This window comes from Raphanus sativus, chromosome 6 (genome assembly GCF_000801105.2).
Source record: "Raphanus sativus cultivar WK10039 chromosome 6, ASM80110v3, whole genome shotgun sequence".
Taxonomy (NCBI): Eukaryota; Viridiplantae; Streptophyta; class Magnoliopsida; order Brassicales; family Brassicaceae; genus Raphanus; species Raphanus sativus.
In genome coordinates, this window is record NC_079516.1 from 23,913,578 (window position 1) to 23,937,646 (window position 24,069).

General features: G+C 30.6%; 2 protein-coding genes across 3 annotated transcripts; both read left to right on the forward strand.

Annotated features, from left to right (window-relative positions):
• Window positions 1–10,458: 10,458 nt before the first annotated feature.
• On the forward strand, window positions 10,459–16,593 carry LOC108808138 (U-box domain-containing protein 34). The gene is made up of 10 exons (XM_056988742.1): window positions 10,459–10,821; window positions 11,256–11,383; window positions 11,476–11,597; window positions 11,681–11,802; window positions 11,916–12,029; window positions 12,225–12,496; window positions 12,583–12,684; window positions 12,780–13,208; window positions 15,354–16,103; window positions 16,191–16,593. Exons 1-10 carry the CDS (start codon window positions 10,587–10,589, stop codon window positions 16,401–16,403), a joined length of 2,487 nt encoding a protein of 828 aa, XP_056844722.1. The 5' UTR covers window positions 10,459–10,586; the 3' UTR covers window positions 16,404–16,593.
• Window positions 16,594–18,167: 1,574 nt separating this feature from the next.
• LOC108811569 (uncharacterized) lies at window positions 18,168–21,689 on the forward strand. 2 transcript variants are annotated; one of them, XM_056988035.1, is made up of 14 exons: window positions 18,168–18,722; window positions 18,821–18,995; window positions 19,079–19,162; window positions 19,259–19,500; window positions 19,567–19,810; window positions 19,905–19,984; window positions 20,140–20,224; window positions 20,431–20,568; window positions 20,655–20,768; window positions 20,857–20,904; window positions 20,986–21,070; window positions 21,171–21,221; window positions 21,285–21,350; window positions 21,436–21,689. In XM_056988035.1, exons 1-13 carry the CDS (start codon window positions 18,538–18,540, stop codon window positions 21,338–21,340), a joined length of 1,587 nt encoding a protein of 528 aa, XP_056844015.1. In that variant the 5' UTR covers window positions 18,168–18,537; the 3' UTR covers window positions 21,341–21,350; window positions 21,436–21,689. The 2 variants fall into 2 exon arrangements, with proteins under 2 accessions (XP_056844015.1, XP_018439134.2); XM_018583632.2 differs by having other exon boundaries at window positions 18,169–18,722; window positions 21,285–21,689.
• Window positions 21,690–24,069: the final 2,380 nt, after the last annotated feature.

A 24,069-nucleotide genomic window follows, 5' to 3' on the forward strand; every position in this document is an offset into this window, starting at 1 on the left:
TACCGAGGAAACATAAATTTTACGTTTCCTCGGGATTTCCTCGGAAAATACCTAGGAAATTCCGAGAAATTCACTTTCCATCGGTATTTTCCGAGGAAATCCCGAGGAAAGAGTTTTCTTCGAAAAAAATCGACGAAATTCCGAGGGATTTAGGGATTTAACTTTTAGGGTTTAGGTTCCTCGGAATTTACCAAGGAAATTCCGAGTGATTTAGGGATTTTACTATAGAGTTTAGCTTCCTCGGAATTTCTTCGGAATATTCTGAGGCTTTTCCAAGGAACAAGGTTTTGTAACCGAAAAAAACGTTTTGCGGTTTGAATAACAAACATATAAGTCTTATTAAGTGTCTTAAACTGATTATTAAGTGTCTTAAACCAAAAATAGGTGTGTTACCCGATAATAAACACTTTCCGATTGTATGAACGAATTTCCCACAACATAAGATCAAACACTTATACACTTTAATGAATGGTAAAAGGAATACTTACAATTCATTTTGGAATTTTGTTATTTCATGGTTTATGATCATCTATATAAAGAATATTCAATTTTATCATTACATTAGTATAAGAAATGATATTGGGCAAAACAAATTGAGGTTTTGAAACCCCAAACATATATCCCTCGGAATTTCCTCGGAATATACCGAGGAAATTCTGAGGGATTTGAATTTTCCTCGGAATTTTTTCATTTAACCGCCATAATTTTCGCGAAATATTTTGCGAAAATTAAATTTTCGAAACTGAGGAAATTCCGACAGATAGTTTCCGTCAGAAACTTCGAAATTATAAACACAGATCTCTTCTTCTTCCTCATTTCTCTCTTCTTCTTCCTTGCCATCTCCGCCGATCTCCCCTTCTCTCTCGACGATTTCCGGCCAATCCGACCTATTCCTCCTCTATTTGATTCCCAAATCATGTAAGAACCTTCCCAATCTATTTGTTAGGTTAAATTTGATGATTTTAGAAGTTTTTGATAGATTTTTTTTAGGGTGATTGGTAGGATTGTATAATGGAAGTTTGATTGTGGTTTTGTATTGAGGATTGTGATTATTTGATTGTGTAGAATTTTTTTTTTTAAGTTTTATAATAGTTTGGTGTTTATAAATAATTTTGAAAACGTTTTTTGTATATAAAATCTATTTTATGAATTATAAATGAAACGTTTTTGTATATAAAATCATTTCTATATTTATCAAACATTTTTAATATTTATGAAACGTTTTTTGTAAATATTAAACTATTTTGGAATTTTAAAACTATTTATATATTTTTAAAAAATATATATTTATATTTTTGTGATTAAAAAACTATTTTTGGAATTTTAAAACTATTTATATATATTTTTAAAATATATTTATATTTTGTGATTAAAAACTATTTTTGTAATTTTAAAACTATTTATATATATACTTTTTATATATATTTTTGTGATTAAAAATATTTTTTGTAATTATTAAACTATTTATTTTTTATATATTTTATATTTTTGTGATTAAAAACTATTTTTAGTAATTATTAAACTATTTTTTTTATATTTATATTTTTGTGATTAAAAACTATTTTTGGAATTTAACATTTATATTTATTTATTTTTTTATTTATATTTTTGATTAAATGTTTTTTGTAATTATTAAACTATTTTTATATTTATATTTTTGTGATTAAAAACTATTTTTAGTATTTATTAAACTATTTTTTATATATTTATATTTTTGTGATTAAAAACTATTTTTGAATTTTAAAATTTTTATTTATTAAAACTAATTTTTAATATATTTTAGTTTGTACAACTTTGAATAATATTATCTAATATATTTTCAATTTCAATTTTTATTTTATATTTTATATTTTTGAATTTCATTAAAAAAATAATTTTATTTTTTTTTAATTATTTTTTTTTTGAAAATTGTGAGGAAGGTGGTCCCTCGGAATATTCCGACAACCACGTCCCTCGGAAAATTCCGAGGAAATGTGCGATGAACTCTCGTCCTCACAGTTTTTTTGGAATTTTGTTTCTTTGAAATTCCGCCAGAAAATTCCGAAGAAATTCCGAGAAATTTTTTCCGAGGACATGTTTCCTCGGTATGGCATCAAAATTCGCTTTTTCCGACGACATACCGACAATTTATGCCTTCGGTATGAGTCTGTTTTCTTGTAGTGCTAGAAGAGAGTTAAATCCTGATCTACACTAACAGAACACTCCTCCTCTAACAGAGACCACTATACCACCCCAATGTGGTTCAGACTATACATCTTTAGTGACAAGAGATACAACAAATCACCGCAACACAAAAATGAGCATACTTGGGTTTATTGTTAGGTGAATGATTAAATTCACTTCATTTCTAGTAACCCAATCAAAGTCCCACGTGATTAGTAGAAAATAATAATACTAAAACTAAAAAAATAGCTGAAAAACAATACCAACTGTATTAATGATGTATGTAAAACCCTAAACTTTAAATATAAACTCTAAATTATACTTTAAACCTTAAATCATAAAACCTAAATTGTTAACCATAAATCTAAACCTTAAACCCAAAAGTCTAAACCCTACGTATTTTCTTATGGAGTTATTGATCCACGTCATGGTTATGTCAATGGTGATGAAATGGTCGAAACGTATTAACTAAGAGGGGGACCGCTTATGTAGAAGTGATCGCGTGCATCAGATACATTAACAAATAACAAGGGAACGTGAATGGAGAATCAACTAAAATCAAACGCAAAACAATATAAAACAAATTACTACGTTGATATTTCATTGCCCTTAGCATCTTTTGGCTTTACTTAGTTTAAATCAAAATCTTTCTTAATATTCGCTTTTATTTCTATTTTAAAATCATTTTTATGGTTTACGTTTCGTATTTACATTCGTCATTACAAAATATACTTTTTGTTCTTTTTTCTTGATGTACCATATGGGCTAATCCGGTTTATCTCACGTATTATTAATGAATTGATCCAAGTTTGAAACACCGCCAACAAATACCAAAAAGTGAACTGATCATCTGTTATATCTCAGTATATTAATCACTTAGATCAAAATTCAAATTCAGATTGATCAAATAATAGTAATTTAATTCCCTGAGAAAATAGATACACATCAAACTCTAAGAAATTATCACTAGATTACCACTCCTTATCGTGACAAAAAAAAAAAGATTACCACCACTTGGTTACTTTTTCGTTTTTGTTCCTTTGCTATCTGATTGGAGGTTCACCGTATGTTTTCTGTAGATCTTAAGTCGGAGAATCTAGCTCTCACGTAGATCTAAACCTATGTATAGTTAATTGTGTAATGCATGATTATGTAATGCCCCCTGCTAAGGGAAACGCAAATGACAAATACATGTAAGCTTTTAACCGTCCGCATGTGCTTCGTGATAGTAAGACGTGAGGCATAGCGTAAAATTGTTTTCTATTGTATCCAACTTCCACTAGAGACCACTGGTGTGTAAGCTAACACGGTTATGTGCATGGATTGATCATGTTGTGTTTTATGAGTCTCGATGGGAGGAATCAGGAATGTTTTATGCCGTCAGTCATACTGCTATTGGCTGGTTCCGGGCCAGAAGGGAGATTAGAGCTAAGGCCAACGTTTATAGTAAAAAAGAAGTCTACTGGAAACATAAAGGTATACGTGTTGCCGCCTTTGTTTGCATGGTCTTTGTAAAGTAAGTTGAATAACCAGGTCACTTCAATCTAGAGAGTCCAGTTGAAAATATGGTCTGGCGGGTTGGATGACCTTTGAGATTAATTATCGGACGGTTTAAATCGTATTTTATATTATTCCTTTTCCGACCAAAAAAAATAATTATCATGCATTATGTACATATATAATACTGAAAAGAGAGAATCTATAAGCTCAAATTGACAAGAAATAAGGGTTTAATCCGGACAAATATTCAAAAACTCAAACGTATCCAAGTGGAAAATGATGATATATATGCATGCATCATCATATGTAGACCCCTTGCAGTCCTTATATATTAACCCTAAAATCAGAGACGATTGTTTCATATCATCATATATCTTACTGAAATCAAACTAAATTTAAGGGACATCAGCTAATATATAACATGAAAATTATATATATGCATGCACGGAGATGAAGATACTACCTAAAGAAGGTAAGTGAATAATACAATAAGGAAGGCGACAGAAGATAGTGAGCACACATGGCTCCCTTTTTCTAGCATGCTCATGCTAGAAAGCTCTGCGTGCTCACCCTCTTCTTGTCTCCTCTTCAATTTTTGCATATATAGAGTGTTTTTTGCTATGGTTACATATATGCATCTGCATGGCAACATAAACTATACAATCAATCTTTTTTCATTAATGTTTTTTGCCTCACATAAATTACTCGTTATACTATTTAAAACAATGTCGTAATTAGCCAAATATTCTTATCAAATAGGTACCGGAAAGCTCTTTTTGTAAAGTAGTCGAGTTTATGTATAGTTCATAGTATTATATATACTGCTGACTGAAAAGAGTAATTTATAAATATTACGTACATCAGTATAAAATAAGACTAGATAGAGTACTTTGTTATGTACAAAGGATGTATTTTTGAGTTAGAAAAAGAGGGACGAGTTAAGGCTGCAGGTTTCTCACGAAAGGAGAAATTATGAACAGCAAGAGATGATCACAAAGGAAACGAGCAATAGTCAAGAGGTTGGAAGATACTGAAAAAAATGAGGAAAGAAGTGCGCTTCTGGTTCACGATATTTGAAGAGAAGCAAGTTGAGGAACAAAGATTCGATTGTTTGTTTGTGTTTATATTCCTATATATATAGTGATTAAAAAGTGAATCACAAATTCACAACCATAAGTATTTTAAATAGAAGAGCGAGAAAATAGCTACTAATTTGAGTCTAGAGATGAATATGAAGGGAGGCTATCTTGTTCCGGATAAAATACATTTACAATATCATGCTTATTCTTAGTACAAGTAAAGTAGCTTAGTAGTATTGGCTAGTTTGGAGCACTGTGTTTAATCAATCTGTTCTAGATTTGATTCCTGATAAAAACAAAGTTGTTATTAGCTGCCAGTTTGAGTTTTAATCTAGGTATATTGTAATTCAGTAACAAAATATTTGACTTTCTCTAGTATTAGTCGAAAGACATTTCAAACTTAAATAGGCACTATGATATCCAAATTATTATGTAATAATAAGTCCGTTTTTTCGGGGCTGGCCAGATAACTCATAATATCTATTAAAAATGCTTAAATGTTTATTATTTAAGATCTATTATTATGTAATTTTTTTTTTTTTGAACTAAGTTATTATGTAATCTTTTATGAAGATTATAACATAAGATAGTGCAATAGGCCCAAATTTCAAATGTTTAAAATTTAAGAATAACACATCAAAAATACTTTAAATTAATTATCACTCTGATGTCAAATTAAATTACCAAAACATATATGAGATCTAATATCGTTGGATAAAACCCATCCTAACGGTGAACAAAACTTAGTCGAATGCGCGAGACTTCATCTGTTAGACAAGAAGAGGTTTCACAGACTGTTGGATCCTCGCTTAGAAGGACACTACTCGATCAAGGTGCTCAAGGCCACACCAAGTAGCGGCGCAGTGCCTGAACCGAGACTGCAAAGCTAGACCAAAGATGAGTGACGTGGTGGAAGCTTTGAAGCCGTTGTCGAGTCTTAAAGACTTCGCCAGCTCATCTTCTTCTTTCCAAACTATGCAGCCTGTTGGGAAAACGGTGTTAGAACGCAAGGAGGTGGGTTTGTGTCGAGGAATGGAGTGCCTTTGAGCAGTAATGTTCATAATGCATAATATTTTTGGATTAATATAATAATATGATATATACAATAAAGAAGTTGGTTTTTTGTGGATATAATAAAAAGTTGTTAGAATATTGAAGATCTAGTGTAGATTTTGATAGTACCAATCTTAAAGTATACTTAATTTAAATATACAAATTCAAATACTAATAAACTACGATTTTCATTTATATTATTATATTATTATATATTTTTTATCCAAAGAGTTTTAAATGATATCATAATGTACTAAAGAGAAGTGAATTGTCATACAGAAAAAACATAAGATTGTTTATAGAATGTGAAATAGAGTTGAGACTAAGCAGAAACCAGAGACATAAAACATGTTGAATATTTATATACATAAGACATTACTAAAATTGTGATTTTATATATATTTAGAAAATGTTGACTATTTATATAGATAAAAGCATTATCAAAATGCAAAAGTGAATCTAAATCTGCGATTATTTGACACAAGAAAAAGGTTAACTTATAAATGATGCAACATAAATTTAAAATAAATTTGGAAGATTTTTTCTCGAATGCAATTTTATTGATAAATTGAATTACAATATAATTTCAAATGAAATATTATATTCTATAACACACCAGTTCTACAATTTTTATTCTCAATTTATATATGCATTTTCAATTTTTATTTAGAAAGGTATTAAATATGATGATTTTGTAGAAAATAAATTTTAGTATGATCATAATTTTTAAATGATATATATTTTATTTATAGAATAAGTATAATTTCTGAATGAACTCTATCATCTTTCATAATGCAAAAGTGAATCTAAATCTGCGATTATTTGACACAAGAAAAAGGTTAACTTAGAAATGATGCAACATAAATTTAAAATAAATTTGGAAGATTTTTTCTCGAATGAAATTTTATTGATAAATTGAATTACAATATAATTTTACAATATAATTTCAAATGAAATATTATATTCTATAACACACCAGTTCTACAATTTTTATTCTCAATTTATATATGTGTTTTCAATTTTTATTTAGAAAGGTATTAAATATGATGATTTTGTAGAAAATAAATTTTAGTATGATCATAATTTTTAAATGATATATATTTTATTTATAGAATAAGTATAATTTCTGAATGAACTCTATCATCTTTCACAATATTTGATTCCAGGTTTATTTTAAACATGAATAGTGTATGATTTCTAAGATGGTACTTGAGGGTTCATACATACTCTTTTAAACCAAATGTGCCACTTTCATACTGCTAACAGTTTCTTTTTTATACCATATTTGTGGTGTTAAGTGACACCATAATCATCAACGTGGGTCCACCTCTGGTTGAAAGTTGAAATTCATTAGAGGAATTAGTCCAAGAAGAAAGTTGAAGTAGGTTGATGGAAGTTGTTGTTCTAGAACTCAACAAAATGGAGAGAGAGAGAGAGAGAGAGAGAGAGAGAGAGAGAGAGAGAGAGAGAGAGAGAGAGAGAGAGAGAGAGAGAGAGAGAGAGAGAGAGAGAGAGAGAGAGAGAGAGAGAGAGAGAGAGAGAGAGAGAGAGAGAGAGAGAGATTTTGTATGATGATTTTGTTTTCAATTTTTATTTAGAAAGGTATTAAATATGATGATTTTGTAGAAAATAAATTTTAGTATGATCATAATTTTTAAATGATATATATTTTATTTATAGAATAAGTATAATTTCTGAATGAACTCTATCATCTTTCACAATATTTGATTCCAGGTTTATTTTAAACATGAATAGTGTATGATTTCTAAGATGGTACTTGAGGGTTCATACATACTCTTTTAAACCAAATGTGCCACTTTCATACTGCTAACAGTTTCTTTTTATACCATATTTGTGGTGTTAAGTGACACCATAATCATCAACGTGGGTCCACCTCTGGTTGAAAGTTGAAATTCATTAGAGGAATTAGTCCAAGAAGAAAGTTGAAGTAGGTTGATGGAAGTTGTTGTTCTAGAACTCAACAAAATGGAGAGAGAGAGAGAGAGAGAGAGAGAGAGAGAGAGAGAGAGAGAGAGAGAGAGAGAGAGAGAGAGAGAGAGAGAGAGAGAGAGTAACTCCCTAGGGTGAACCTTAGCACCCCTGCGCGAGCCTTTATTAGTAAAGAGAGAGAGAGTAACTCCCTAGGGTGAACCTTTAGGTTCACCCACCAATAGGAGTTCACCATTTTGTATTTAATATCTTTTAAAAAAGAAACAAAATATTATCATATTTTAAAAATTAAAAGATAAGAATAAATAAAAAATAATATTATTTGGAATTTTTTTTAAAAAAAATAATTTTAATGCCATCGACAAAACACTAAACCTTAAATACTAAACCCTAAACCCTAAATGCTATATCCTAAACCCTTTGGTAAATCTTAAACCCTTGGATAAATTTTAAATTCTAGGGTTTATGATTTATCCAAAGGTTTAAGATTTATCCAGGGGTTTAGGGTATAGTATTTATGGTTTAGTGTTTTGCTGACGGTACTAAAATTACTTTTCAAAAATCAAGAATTTAGAATTTGTCCAAGGGTTTAGGGTTTACCCAATGATTTAGGGTTTAGCATTTTGCTGATGGTATTAAAAGTTTTTTTAAAAAATATTTTTTTCAACTACTATTATTTTTTATTTTAGTTATTGAGCTTTTATCTTTTAATTTAAAAAAAAATATAATATATCTTGACAATATTTTATTTCTTTTTTTTTAAAGATATTAAATATAAAATAGTGAATTCCTATTGGTGGGTGAACCTAGAGATTCACTCTAGGAAGTGAACCCAAGAATTACTCGAGAGGCAATAGATCATGCATTTAAGTCGTACTAAGAGCATATATATACCTTGTATATAGAATATGTTAAGACTATTAACTTTTTAGACAAATTTCTAATTATCTTTTTTTTTCTTGTGGTTAACTGTTATTTCTCTGTTGCAGAAGAATATAAACCTCTTTTTCAAAAAAAAAAAGAATACAAATCTATAGAGTGGAGTTAGAACTTAATTTTGGTCAGAGTTCAAAAATATGAGAATATGATAATGTTTTTTTAAGAACAGCAATGAGAGTGAAAGAAGAAGATAAACAAGTGGAATCAAATGATCAGTTATGTCACTCGTTATGTCAAATCGATTTAGTCTGCTGGATATTAGTATTTGACTAGTTATCTATATTGTGTGTCTTCGAAAATTAATTGCTGGCTTATTAATATATAAAGTCATAGAGTCGACAATCATTATGATATATAGTTATTTTAAATAAGTCGTTCTCATAAACAATCAGTTAATTATCATTAATTTAATACTTAAGTATTTGGGTATATCCTCATCTGTGCTCATAGGAAATTCACAAAATTTGAGTTTTAATTTGGTCAACTTTGTGTATATTAAAAATAATTGCAAACATTTTCGAACATTAAAACGCTAACCAGATTTTTATTTTTTTGATGAATCTGAAAACGCTAACCAGATTGATCACATATTTCCTACACATACAAGTTTGGGCAACCAGATTGCTTTTTTGTAACGCTAAGAAGATTGAAATATTATTTTCTGACTAAAAGAGTGGATAAATATTTGTCACCAAAGAAACGGTCATTTAGTTTAGTGATTGTCACTATAGCTACATTGTTATAGGAATTTCAGATCGAATATAGAAGTGTGCGAGTTATATATGTAGTTTTTTTTTGCATTTGGTTGGTCTTAAAGGTGTATGAATTGTATATTTGTATATAATTGACAACGTTTAAAAACATGACATGTATAAACGTTAGTAAAGTTCACAATAATTTATGTATCCGAACCGTATATGATGTATAATTGTTGACAAAAAGAACTCAAAATATCAATTGCTATTTAGTCTCTAATTTGTTTGAGAAAGTAACTATTGTACATGCAAATTATTTGTATAGTTGCGAACTTTTTTTTTACGCTTCAAGAGTAATTCAGTAGCTAGCTAAGTTATGTTACTTTCAAAACAGTAAACTTTACTAAATAAAAGTTGTTATATATATTTTTACAAAAAAAAAAGTTGTTATATATATATATAGAATACACAACTAACATGGAAAATGAAAAACAAAAAGAAAAACTCTACCTAAAACCTACAAGGAATATATAGATAGAGGACTTCGGATAATAAAATGCACGCTATAAAAATAAATAAACTAAATGACCGTCCATTTAAATTCGAATTTGAAAAGTATACTTAAATAAAAAATTAAATCCTTTGAAAGCCATGTCCATGACTCAATCCCATAGATTGCTTCTGTTTGAGTTTGGCTTAGCATATTTATATCTATATAATTTATTTTACAATAAACTTTTTTTTTTTTGAACAATAAACTATATATTCAGGACTGCAAGATCCGAATCGATGATTGCCAGAAAATCCTAACATAGACCAAACTACATCTTCCATTTGTTCACAAAGTCAAATATAGCCAAATTAAAACAATATCCGACCTATATGATTCTACTTCAAAATCATTTTTATTTACTTTCTCAAAACAAAAATTCTACACATAAACAATTCTAGAACCAGCTTATTCAAGATATATTGCTCAGCTAATCATCATACATATGCTTTAATTTATTTATTTATTACCACTTGGTCGTAAACTATTTACTATCCATCCATATATATATATATGTACAATATAGTCGTGATCAGACATACCTGTCTCTGCAACAGCATATTCGGTACCGAATTTGAGATACACAATCGTATCATTTCCCTTCTTTTACGTATATATTCTGGGTTACTTAAGCCATACGTAGGTAGACTGATTTAGATGGTGGTAATGTTGACGCAAAAGGGTGAAGAAATGAGCAGGGGTGGCGGGGGTCCAAAGGCAGAGAAGGGTGAGTTGTTTGTAGCGGTCGCCGTAAAGGGTATCATCGGGGATAAGTTGGGAGGCGCAGGAAGCCGCCGTGCAGTACGGTGGGCCGTTGATAACCTCTTACCTAAGGCTGATCGGTTTGTGATGATCCATGTCATTCCAACCATTAGTACTATCCCTACCCCTAGTAAGTCTCTCAATCAACACATTTCACATATTTCTTGCTTTGTTCCTTTTCATTTTTCCACATGATTTAAATAAAATACAAAATATATATAAGCCAAAAGAAAAAAGGAAATAAGAAAAATGTTTTCTTTTAAACCATTTAGGTAAGAGGATTTTTATTATTAATTAAGCTCATAAGCTTTGCACTTAAAACACACATATAATAATGAAGATCATTGGTTAGCTTTTCGAAAATTAAATATATGTGTTGTATTCAATCGAAAAATTTGAGTTTTGAAAAGATTTATATATTTTCATATGAATTCAGGAGCACTATTAAAATCTGTTATCAAAATCTTCAACAAAACATTTTAACTTTAGAGATTTATTTTGTAAATGAATCATATTCCTATTAATATACTCTCCTGATCAAACTTTGACATTTGATTGATGCAGCCGGAGACAGATTACCTCTGGAGGAAGTGGAGGAGAGATTGGTGGAGATGTATGTGAGAGACGTGAAACAAGAATTCGAAACAGTCTTCGTACCCTTCTTGAAAATGTGCAAGACTAGTAGTACCAAGGTTGGTTCATTTTTATTTTCCGTCTAAAATTATAAATCTATAGAAGCTTAAGGATCAAACTTTAAATGTCCCTGAATTATATAAACCTTCAGTGTCATGTAGAGACCATGTTGCTAGAGTATGATGATCCAGCAAAAGCGCTTCTAAGATTCATATACAAATCAGGAGTGAACAGTTTGGTTATGGGATCATTCAACTCAAACATATTCACACGGTATATAAAATAGCCGTGTTCGGTTTAGTTTTCCTTAAATAACACGGTCATTAACACTAACCGGCTGGGTTATCTTGGTTTAGGAGAACAAAAGGTCCAGGAGTGCCTTTGACCGTCTTACAGTACGCCCCAGAAACATGTGAAGTATACGTTGTATGCAGAGACAGAATCACTACAAAATCTATGGATCCGTTACTCAACGCAGGTAAAGCAAAATACATATATCCTTATATATATATATATATATATTTTTTTTTTGATTCAGTGTGCTGTACTTTTGCTGCAAAATCACATCTCTTTAACCGTCTAATTATTCAGTGCCGTGCACAAGTCCAAACGCTGCCGCGACCGCCCGCGGGTTCCTGAAAGACGGAGCGGCTAGCTTCCACACTGTACAGACTCAAACGTCATCTGATCCTGGAGAATCCATAGGTAAATTAATACAAAATGTCCATTGGAGTTCCATAGGATTTAAAATTGATGTGATTTAAATGCATAATCAAAATTGTTAAAACGTCCACGTTAAAAGTTGCAACAAAATGGAATATACAAAATGATAATGCATACATGTATAATCTATGATCTCTATGCAAGCTGAGATGCATACTTTTCTTATGGGTGTTGAAGAGGTATGCACGAGGAGGTCAGCATCAGCTAAAGAGTTGAGATTGGAGGCATTAAGCCTCGCTTATACTCAACCGGAAACGCCTCAAAGTAGCAAAGCTTCTAGTGCAACAGTTCAAGAGGTTTTAAGGCGCCGTGGAGGATCAGATATTCCACAGCTAAATTACTCAGATTTTGAACAACCAATCAAACCCCAACCAAAAAATATTGAGAACATTGTCAGAGAACAAAGAGACTCTGATTTGCCACCCGCAACATCAAGAAAATCCAAGAAGGTACTTATCATCTTTTTTTGTTTGTTCAATGGTTAGTCTATTAAGAAGGAATAAAGAGTTTGAGATTTGGTGTTTTTGTTTCACAGGTTGAGATCGAAGCAGAGGTAGAGCGTTTGAAAAAGGAGTTAAGAAGTACGGTTGTTAAGTATAAACAAGCTTGTGAAGAGCTCTTCTCCACACAAAACAAGGTACATTTACACCAAGCGACCTTTGGTTGTGACATATTGAAATGGTGAATTTTTTTTTTGGTTTCTTAAAGTGTTTCCTTTGTGGTTTCTGCCAGGTTCAAGTGCTGTCGTCTGAATGTTCCAAAGACGCAAGAAGAGTGAACAACGCTGTGGAGAAACAAGAGCTGCAGAGGAAAACCGCGGCGCTGGAGAAAGAGCGGCACATGAAGGCGATTAAAGAGGTGGAAGCGGCGAAAGCATTACTTGCGAGAGAGTATTGTCAGCGACAAATCGCGGAGGTGAACGCTTTAAAGAATTACTTGGAGAAGAAGAAAGTGATCGATCAGCTTTTAGGGACGGATCAACGGTACAGGAAGTACACAATCGAAGAGATTTTTATAGCCACCGAAGGATTCTCGCCGGAGAAAGTGATCGGAGAAGGAGGGTACGGTAAAGTTTACCGTTGTAAGCTTGATAGTACTCCAGCGGCTGTTAAGGTTGTCCGGCTAGAAACACCGGAGAAGAAACAAGAGTTCTTGAAAGAGGTAACTATAAACCCATGTTACATTTTATTTCGTTTAGACATGGACCTTGTCCCAAAAACAAAGGATTTTTATATAGATATATAATAAGTTCATGAATTATATTTATATATATATATACTAGGTGTTTTGCCCGCAACTGCGGACTTAATAATTTAATAAATTACTAAATAAATATATTATGAATTCGAGAACCATTAAAATGAATTACTTTCATGCTTTTGATATAATTAAATATTAATTTTATATACAATAAAAGTTTTCTTTATTTCAATAAAATATATTTATTACGTAAAAAATTGAAAATATTCATATATACATAAAAACTATATACATGAATTTATATTTATCTTTATAATATTTTGATGTAAAATATTTTTGGATCACATAATATATAACTTTTTAGACAATGATGAGAATTAAATTAATGATTTTTTAAAAAAACAATTTTGAGTAAATCTATATTAACAAATCTAATCTAATTATTTATTAAGGGTAATGAAGATTTTAAACGCTCTCTGAGAGAAAAAATCGCTTTAAAACTAATAGTATAAACTAAGTATTCTATTTTCAGTTATATAAAATTAATATTTTTTTTGATTAATCTTTAGTTATGTGTTTTCTGTTTTTTTTAATTTAAAATTTATTATTAAAAGATAGTTTCAGATAACAACAAAATATATATATACATATAAATTATCTGTTATTTTTAAAATATATATATATTACATTTCAGATAATTCTTCTTATCATTATTAATTTTAAGAACTTATTTAATTAAAATCATTTAAATTCGTTTAATTTTGGAGCTAATTTATATATTTTATTCATTGAAGAAATAAACGATATTTACAACTCTAACTTTTAAAGTGAGAGTTCTATTGCGAAAAATTACTTTTTGAAAATAATATTGTAAACTAAGTGTTCTATTTTCAGTTATATAGAATTAATAATTTTCTTGATTAATCTTTAGTTATGTGTTTTCTGTTTTTTTTTCTAATTTTAATTTTTTATTAAAAGACAACAACAACAACAAAAAAAAAAAAATATTATATTTTATTTTTAAAATATATTAGGTTTCAGATAATTCTTCTTATAATTATTAATTTTAATAACTTATTTATTTAAAATCATTTAAATTTGTTTTTATTTTGGAGCTAATTTATATATTTTATTTATTAAAGGTATAAATAATATTAGTTATTCTAACTTTTAACGTGAAATCTCCGTTGCGAAAGATCACTTTTTGAAAATAATAGTGTAAACTAAGTGTTCTATTTTCAGTTAAATAAAATAAATATTGTTTTCTTGATTAATCTTTAGTTATGTATTTTCTGTTTTTTTTTAATTTTTAATTTATTATTAAAAGATAATTTCAGATAACAATAAAAGCAATATATATACACACAATATATATATATATGAAATTATCTTTTATTTTTAAAATATATATTAGGTTTGAGATAATTCTTCTTCTTATTATTATTAGTTTAATCACATATTTAATTAAAATCATTTAAATTCGTTTTTATTTTGGAGCTAATTTATATATTTTATTCATTTAATTTATGTTTAGTTATATATTAACAAATATAACTATTCATTAAGAGTAGTAATGTATTTAGCCACTCTAACTTTCAACGTGAGAGTTCCATTGTGACTTATTTTTCTTTTGATTTTTTTAAAATATCATGTAAAAACTTTTAGATAAACACAATATAAACTATTTTTATATAATGATAATTAAAATATTACGGAAATTCGTTTTTTTAATTTATGGTTAATTATATATTAACAAATATAATTATTCATTAATGGTAGTATCGATATTAACCAGTTTAAGTTTTTAAATGAGAGCTCTGTTGTGATTTATTTTTCTTTTTAAAAAAAAAATATTATGTAAAATAATTTTTAGATAAACACAATATAAACTATTTTTATATAATGATAATTAAAATATTACTGGAATAATAGTATATATATATATATATATATATATAACTTTTTATAAAGTTTTTTTTTATAAATCTATAACTTCCAAAATTTCAGATTCGTTACAAATCCATTAAAATACATAAAAACTTAAAATTTTGGGTTGTGGTTTTGATCCGGTTAGATTTATTTTTAATTTGGTATTTTACTCTATAGGTTGAGGTTCTAAGCCAACTACGACACCCACATGTGGTTCTTCTCCTAGGAGCTTGTCCGGACAATGGTTGTCTGGTTTATGAGTATTTAGAAAATGGAAGCCTCGAAGAATACATATTTCATCAGAAAAATAAACCGCCTTTGCCTTGGTTTATCCGGTTTAGGGTTATTTTCGAGGTAGCTTGCGGCTTAGCCTTCTTACACAGCTCTAAACCGGAACCAATTGTTCACCGTGATCTAAAACCAGGAAACATCTTGTTGAACCGAAACTACGTGAGCAAAATCGCAGATGTCGGTCTAGCAAAGTTGGTTACGGATGTTGCACCGGATAATGTTACGATGTACCGGCACTCGGTTCTTGCTGGTACATTGCATTACATTGACCCGGAGTACCATCGAACTGGAACGATTAGACTCAAGTCGGATCTTTACGCGTTTGGGATAATCATTCTTCAACTGTTGACGGCTCGGCAACCAATCGGGCTTGTACATTCTGTTGAAAATGCGGTTAATAAAGGAACATTAAACGAAATGCTAGATAAATCGGTTACAGATTGGCCATTGGCGGAAACCGAGGAGCTGGCACGGATCGGTTTAAAATGTGCCGAGTTTCGGTGCCGAGATAGACCGGATCTTAAAGAAGAGGTTATACCGGTTTTGAAACGGCTTGTAGAGACAGCAAATTCAAAGATAAAGAAAGAACGAAGTAATTTACGTGCACCAAGTCATTACTTTTGTCCCATCTTACGAGTGAGTAGAAACTTACCTTGTTTGGTACATGATTTTAGTATCCAAAAGTCCAAACCGGTTTTGATTTTTAATTTGTTTTGTAAACAGGAGATAATGGAGGAGCCAGAGATTGCAGCTGATGGATTCACCTATGAGAAGAAAGCGATCTTAGCGTGGCTTGAGAAACACAACATTTCACCAGTAACACGACAAAAGCTCGACCACTTCAAGCTCACACCAAACAATACACTCCGGTCTGCTATTCACGATTGGAAATCAAGAGTCCGGTTTTCTAATGACGTTGTTAATATAACAGGTTGATTTTTCACTGTGGAATTTTTCAAAAAGATATTGGAGTTGTAATGTTTTTATACTATATGCGTGTACATATATGGCTGTAGGTTTTATGGGGTTGTGGTGGAAACATAAAGAAAGAAACAAAGAGTTATGTGATTTGTTTTATGCTTTGTAAACATACAGAAAATGAAAAATACATTATAGGTTTGTTGTATATCACCTGGTTACTTTATAAATGAGGCATGTATGATGATTTAACATACATTATAGGTTGGAGAGTGTATTATCCATAAATGCAGTTCTATTCAATTTAAAAGTTAAAGTTTATGCATATATATTATTTAAAAATTGTTGAATAACGTGAATATATATTTGTTTGGTTTATGTTCTTTGTTTTTGGTTTCTTATCGAACTATGTATCTCAACTTTCTTCGAGTTAAAAAAAAATATTAAGGATTGACTCTAAACCTAAACAAAATTGATCTTTCAAATTTGTCTAATCCATGCTTTGTTTTGCTTGACTTTTTTTTTTGCTTGACTTATTCAGTAGAAAAAGTTGATCAACCAAAAATCAACTAGTCTAATTCATATTTTCGACTATACGATGGAAGTTTTTTACTAGGTTATAGCTTTAATTTTTTTCCATAAGTTTTTTTAATTTTATGGAAAGTAATCAAAGATGTTTGGGAGTTTGATACAAGAACCAAACAGAGAAAAATGTCAATTTTAAAAAGATCTATGGGCGTGCAGCTTTTCTGTAAATCCGATCGTGCAGCCAAGCTGAAGCTGGTCCACCTAGTACCAAGTACGTTTGAAAACGTCCATTGCGCAGAACACTTTTGGCGATCTCACGTGTTATCATTTTCCATAGGTTTAAATCAGCATTTTTTTGGAGAAAGAAAAATTAAATCAGCATTTGCTCAACATGATCAACTCCAACACTTAACCACTAGTTTATGTGCGTCGATGGTAAAAATAATTTTAGAGCATTTTCAAAAGCCACTTCATTAGTTCTTAAGTTGGTAAAAGTTTAAATTTGAAGTTTTAGGGTGTTCTCCAAAATAAGAACTTCAAATTCAACTTTAGATTTTTTTTTACATTTTTCACTATAATTTCTATTGTTTTTTTGCTAAATTTAAATTTTTATTGTTACTAAAAGTCAATAAAAGTCATAAAATATATGACAATAAAAGATACAATAAAATATCACAAACAATATTAATTAACAAAAATACAGAAATATTCATTAACTACTTTCATGGTGCTCCGTATATGATCAACTAATCCGTTTCCATGATAAATATGCTTTCATATTCATTTTTTGTATTTCTGTTTATGTATTTTTTATTTTTTTATTTTTTTCAGTTTCGTACTTTTTATTAAATATTCATTTTAATATTTTTTGTATTAGATTTCTCTTTATGGTTATTAATTTATTTTATATTTTGCATAAAGTAAAAAAATATTTAAGGACTAAAATGATAAATTTAAAAGTTGGCAAAATTATTTTATAAAAAGATAATGGAAAGGACTAAAAATTATATAATTTCAAATGTAAAATTTTGAACAGTGAAACTTTAAATATGAAATTTTAAGTTGTTTTTGGAGTATGGAAAACTTTATGTAAAATTTTGTAGTTGTTTTTGGAAATGCTCTTAATACAACGGATTAGCGTTAGTAAAATTAAACTGATTTTTTTTTTCCATATGGAATAAAATCCAGCTTTTTAACTAACACCTTCGTATGTAATGCTCTAAAGGAAGACAGAAAACTAGGAACATAAATCCAACTCCAAGGTCAGATAAAAGAAAAGAAAGCCTGGTTGAGTTTTTCCAAGTTTTGTCAAAAATACATTGGGTTCATGCATCGTAGTGATCAACGTGTCTGGTCATGATTTGTAGAACGTTTTTAAATTTTTACCTTGCTATTTTTTTTTTGGAAATAGCAAAAATAGAAAACCAATAAAATTCAGAGGTAAATTCCCTGTTTCCAATTTTCTGAAAATCCAAACTTGTACATTCTGTGATTGATCCATGGAGAAGAGAGAGACCTTTTTTTCACAGATGATGGAAGGAGAAATGATCACGTTTCTCTGCATTTAGAGAAAAAGGAATTGTTTTTTGTTTTTTTTGTTTGTGTTCTTGGGAGAGATAAAAGGATGGAGAGTTTCAGTGAAACAGATCACGACGAGGTGGCGGCGAAGATGACGTCGGAGGTTGGGGAGAGTTTTGAGGATGAAGGGTTGGTTTCGAGCTCGACATTGGAGAAAGTTGCTGCAGCGAAGAAGTATATAGAGGATCATTACAACAAACGCATGAGACACATCCAACAACGTAAAGAAAGGTGGAAACTTGTTTTTTGCACACCATCTGTTTGTTTATATTCCCAAGAGAACGAAAATGTGTTGTTTTCTCAATGAAATGTTCGTTTTGATTTTGTAGGCGTTTGGTGTTAGAACAAAAGATAGCATCTTTAGATGTATCAGAGAAAGAGCAGCTCGAGTTGCTTGAGGATTTGCAGAGGAAAGAGACTGAGTATACCAGGTTGATGAGGAACAGGCTCTGCGTTGATGATTTTGATCTTCTCAATATTATTGGTAGAGGTGCTTTCGGTGAGGTTAGTCTTTTTGGAACACTTGTAGTTGTATATAGCAATTAGACCCCTCTTTAGTTATTTTGTAAATGTGGTGTCTTTCTTAGGTAAGGCTCTGCCGTGAGAAAAAGACTGGCAACATTTATGCCATGAAGAAGCTGAAGAAGTCTGAAATGCTTAGTAGGGGGCAAGTGAGTCTTACAATGATCTCATTTTACTCTCTTTGTTGTTCATACCAATTTGGGCTTGAAGTCTAAGATACCCTTTTCGTTGATCGTTCTAAATAGGTTGAGCATGTTAGATCTGAGAGGAACTTGCTAGCAGAAGTTGCTAGTGACTGTATTGTGAAGCTTTATTATTCGTTCCAAGATCCAGAATACTTGTACCTTATCATGGAGTATTTGTCTGGTGGTGATGTGATGACTTTACTTATGAGGGAAGAGACTTTGACTGAGACTGTGGCTCGGTTTTACATTGCACAAAGTATTTTGGCTATTGAGTCCATACATAAGCATAACTATGTTCACAGGTTGGTCTCATTAAGATGAGTGCAGCTTTAAACTGGATATGCATATTGAAGGTAGATCTTTTGTAGGGATATAAAACCAGACAATCTTCTGTTGGACAAGAATGGTCATATGAAGCTGTCAGATTTTGGTCTTTGTAAGCCTCTCGATTGTAGAAACATTTCGGCCATGAACGTAAATGAGCCTTTAAATGATGAGAATACTAATGAATCAATCGATGATGATGAGAACTGCACGATAGGACGCCGTGGAAGGCGTTGGAAGAGCCCATTGGAACAGCTGCAGCATTGGCAGATAAACAGAAGAAAACTGGTATATATAAAAACTCTGTTTTAAGCTTTTTTTTTTGGTAGTAATCTTTCATTCATATAACATTTGGGTTTTGCCTGCTCTTGTTTTGAAACAGGCATATTCAACTGTTGGTACCCCTGATTATATTGCGCCTGAAGTGTTGCTGAAGAAGGGATACGGTGTAGAGTGTGACTGGTGGGTCACTGAAAACATCTTTTGATTATTTTCCGTAGAACTGTGCCTCTTTTTATATTTTCTTTCTGCTTCATCACTTAAGGAGCATCTACTAGTTGATCCGACATGTTTCTAACTCCTTTCTTGGATTCATAAACACATTCATTTAACTGCAGGTGGTCTTTGGGAGCCATTATGTATGAGATGCTTGTTGGTTACCCACCATTCTACTCCGATGACCCCGTAACAACATGTAGAAAGGTCTCTTTGCTACTATTTTACAGTAATTTTCACTTATTTTTTCTTTAAGAATGATACTAAATACTGTTGATGCTGAGATAGTTGTAAATGGAGGACCTGTTCAACATTTCCAAGTTACAGTAGCTTCAGACATTTTCTTTATCTCGGAATGCATAAATTGACATTTCTGTGCATTATCCCAATGTTTTGCAAAAATGGGTTTTTAGATTGTGAGCTGGAGAACTCAACTTGTATTCCCAGATGATGCAAGGTTGACACCTGAGGCACGAGATCTCATTTGCAGTTTGCTTTGTGATTCTGATCATAGGCTTGGTTCTCATGGAGCCGGAGCCGATCAAATCAAAGTATGTAAATATAATATAGACAAGCATTGTTTAATTCTTCTCTTGTATCCATTTTTTTTTCTGACAAAACAAGACACATCATCTAGGCTCATCCTTGGTTCAAAGATGTGGAATGGGAAAAGTTATATGAGATGGATGCAGCTTTCAAACCAGTGGTCAATGGAGAGCTTGATACCCAGAATTTTATGAAATTTGATGAGGTAAAAAAACCAACCATCTCAAGGACTATAAAGTTCTTATTCTCTCTTTCAATGTCCTCATCACTATCATCTTCTGGTTCTTCCTTAGGTGGATTGTCCAAGACCAACAAGAACAGGATCTGGACCATCATGGAAGGTACAGTAAAAAACTATTTTGCTTTATACCGAGGCTCTTGCTCTCTACTTATCGGACCCCTTTTGTATTTGGCTCGTGTAGGTGAGCATAACCCCTCAAAATATCAATTTTGTGGGCTATACATACAGAAACTTTGACGCTGTCCGTGGCTCTCGCCGTTCTTTAGGTGTGTAACCTCTTCTTCTCAGTTTCCAGATTGACACCATTTTATCTTGCGCATTTCGAGCTACACATCTCATAGTTTTATTGAAAAATATGAATGGCAGATATCAAAGGAAGCCTTTCGCCACCACGCTCATCAACTGACTCCACCCGAAGTAAGCTTTGTTATTATAGCACTTGCATGTTTTCCATGCCTGAACCTCATTTTCAATTCTCAGGTGACTCTGCCATTGATTACGCAAAACTCTCTTCCGTCGAAGCTTCGCAAGAATGACTCAGACTAAGTCATCTTTCTTCTACAAAACATTCCTCTGCAACTTTTGTGTGTTTTTTGATCCATTGAACTTTATTTTCTTTGGCAATGTACAGTCATAATTGCATAGAGAAGAGAAGATCCTGAGGAATCTTTCTCTTTTCAGCTGCTGTTTTCCCTTGGTTTTTTTTTTTTCTAATTTCGTGGCGATTTATTTTATTTAATATGCCCAGAAATGGCCATTAATTGTATTTGTCTTGTACGGCCGTTTTCCTTGTGGCAGTTTCTTTCCCGCCATTTGTGTTCACTTGTTATTGTTAGCAACAACCAAACCCCTGTTTGATCATCTTCTTTACTGTTTTCTTTGTTACTATTGTTAGCTCTTGTTAATAAGTTTATCTATTCATTTTGCAGGAGCAGAAGAAACTCTCAAAAACATCATAATTACTTATTTTTATGAAAACCAGTATAAGTTTATGAAAAAGACTTAAAATAACACCTAACTTCATTAAAAACCCCTTTTTGAATATTAGTTAAATTACTATAACAAATTAGTTACATGTAGATTGGTGTCATTTTTTGATAATTACTACCTGAAATCATTGCATTTTACTGATAGATGAACAACTGAATTACATTATCAATGGAGCACAAAACTTGTCAATTTTAATAAAAAGTTAGAATAAAAATAACTAAATAATAATAATAAAAACATGATTTTTTCGAATAGTGAAGCTAAAAAGATTCACTGTCTAAAAGAAGTAAACTAAGCCCCTATATATTAAGGAGAAACATTTAAAATGTTATAACTACTAGTTTATACTAATTAAAAAAGTGCCATGCTGAGTTATCACGTAATTAGAATGCTAATTTTATTTATGTGACGACTTGAAAATCAATTAAAAACTAGATCATGACCCGCTCGACCAAGCGGATGTCAATTTTTTATCTTTGTTCGTAATAAATGTTATACATGATTGCTATGTGTACTAATTTTAAATTTTGAGAAATAAAAATGTGTTCTAATGTGTTTAAATAAACAATGTGTACTAATATGTTTAAATAAACAATGTGTTTTGATTTTGTTTTTGTACATTACAAAGTTTAATTTTTTAAAACAATTATTACATAATTTCAAAGTGAATTTTATATCTGAGGTCTAATTTTGATTTTGATTTAGTACATTACAAAGATATGGATTATCAGATAAATAATCACATTTGGTTACCACGGTCTCTCCTGAAAAATTCAACTTGTATTGATGTGCAGTTGGTCGATATTTTCCAGAAGCAGCCGTAACTTTAAAAGTTTCGATAGTCTTCCACTCTCCAACTGGTAAATCACGTTGCATACGATAAATCTGATTCCTTTGGCACGCAGCTGCAATCTTTACACCGTATAAAACAAAAAAAGAACAGATTTATAAATCAATAGAATAGAAAAAAACTTATAAAAGCTGAAACAAATGTAAGTACAGATTCATCTGCGAGGATGCACTCAAATGTGTCGCCTCCAAAACCGGTGTTTTGTTTCCGACAATGAAGAACTTTAACTCGAATTTTCCAATTGTTTCTTAAAGGTTTCACACCATCTATCATAACTAAAGTGCTAGGTTTCGACATTTGTTTACTTGGGAGTTTTTGTGAATGTCGTATGGTGAATAGGAAGTCGAGTATTTATGGACAAATTTTTGTAAGGTCAAAAAGAATATTTAACATTCAACTAAATCAACCATAATAAATAAAAATATTACAATTTGATTGACTCCTAGATTTTAGCTTAGGGTAAGATATAATTGGAGAATGAGATTTTCCATAACTGATTATTTAATCAACTTGGAGAAATGGATTTCTATAAAAGAATATTGAATGTATTTTTAAAGGAAAAGAATATTCGATAATCAATTACATTAACCATAGTAATATAGCAGAACATCGAAATACTTGGGTTCACCCTTAGAGTGAACCTTTAGGTTCACCCAACCAATAGAATTTCGTTATTTCATATTCAATATCTTTTAAAAAAGGAAACAAAATATTATCAAGTTTTATTATATTTTTAAAATAAAAAATAAATATAAAATAATAGTAATCACAAAAAAAATATTTTATATTTAAAATACCGTCAGCAAAACACTAAACTATAAACCCTAAATCATAAATCTTAAATCCATGGTAAACCTTGGATAAATCCTAGATCTTTGGATTTAAAAAAAAGATATTTTTAACATAATCAGCAAAACACTAAACCCTAAACCCTAAATACTAAACCCTAAACCCTTGGATAAATCATAAACCCTTGGATAAATCTTAAACTGTAGGATTTAGAATTTATCCAACCATTTTGGATTTACCAAGGGTTTAGGGTTTACCTAAGGGTTTAGGGTTTAGGATTTAGGGTTTAGGGTTTAGTGTTTGGATGATTGTGTTAAAAATATATTTTTCTAAAAAGTATTTTTGTTTGCAATTAATATTAATTTTTAGTTTTTAGTTTAAAAATATTAATATAATTTGACAATATTTTGTTTCCTTTTTAAAAGATACTGAATATAAAATAACAAAATTCTATTGGTTGGGTGAACGTAAAGGTTCACTCTAGGGGTGAACCTAAGAATTTCTCCGATTTTATTGTTTCCTAGATTTTAGGTTTGATAGAATAAACTTGGAGAAGAATATTTTCCATAACCGATTTTTAAAACTTGCGATATTATTAAATCCGATATTGTAGGCATGTTAAATCAACTTGGAGAA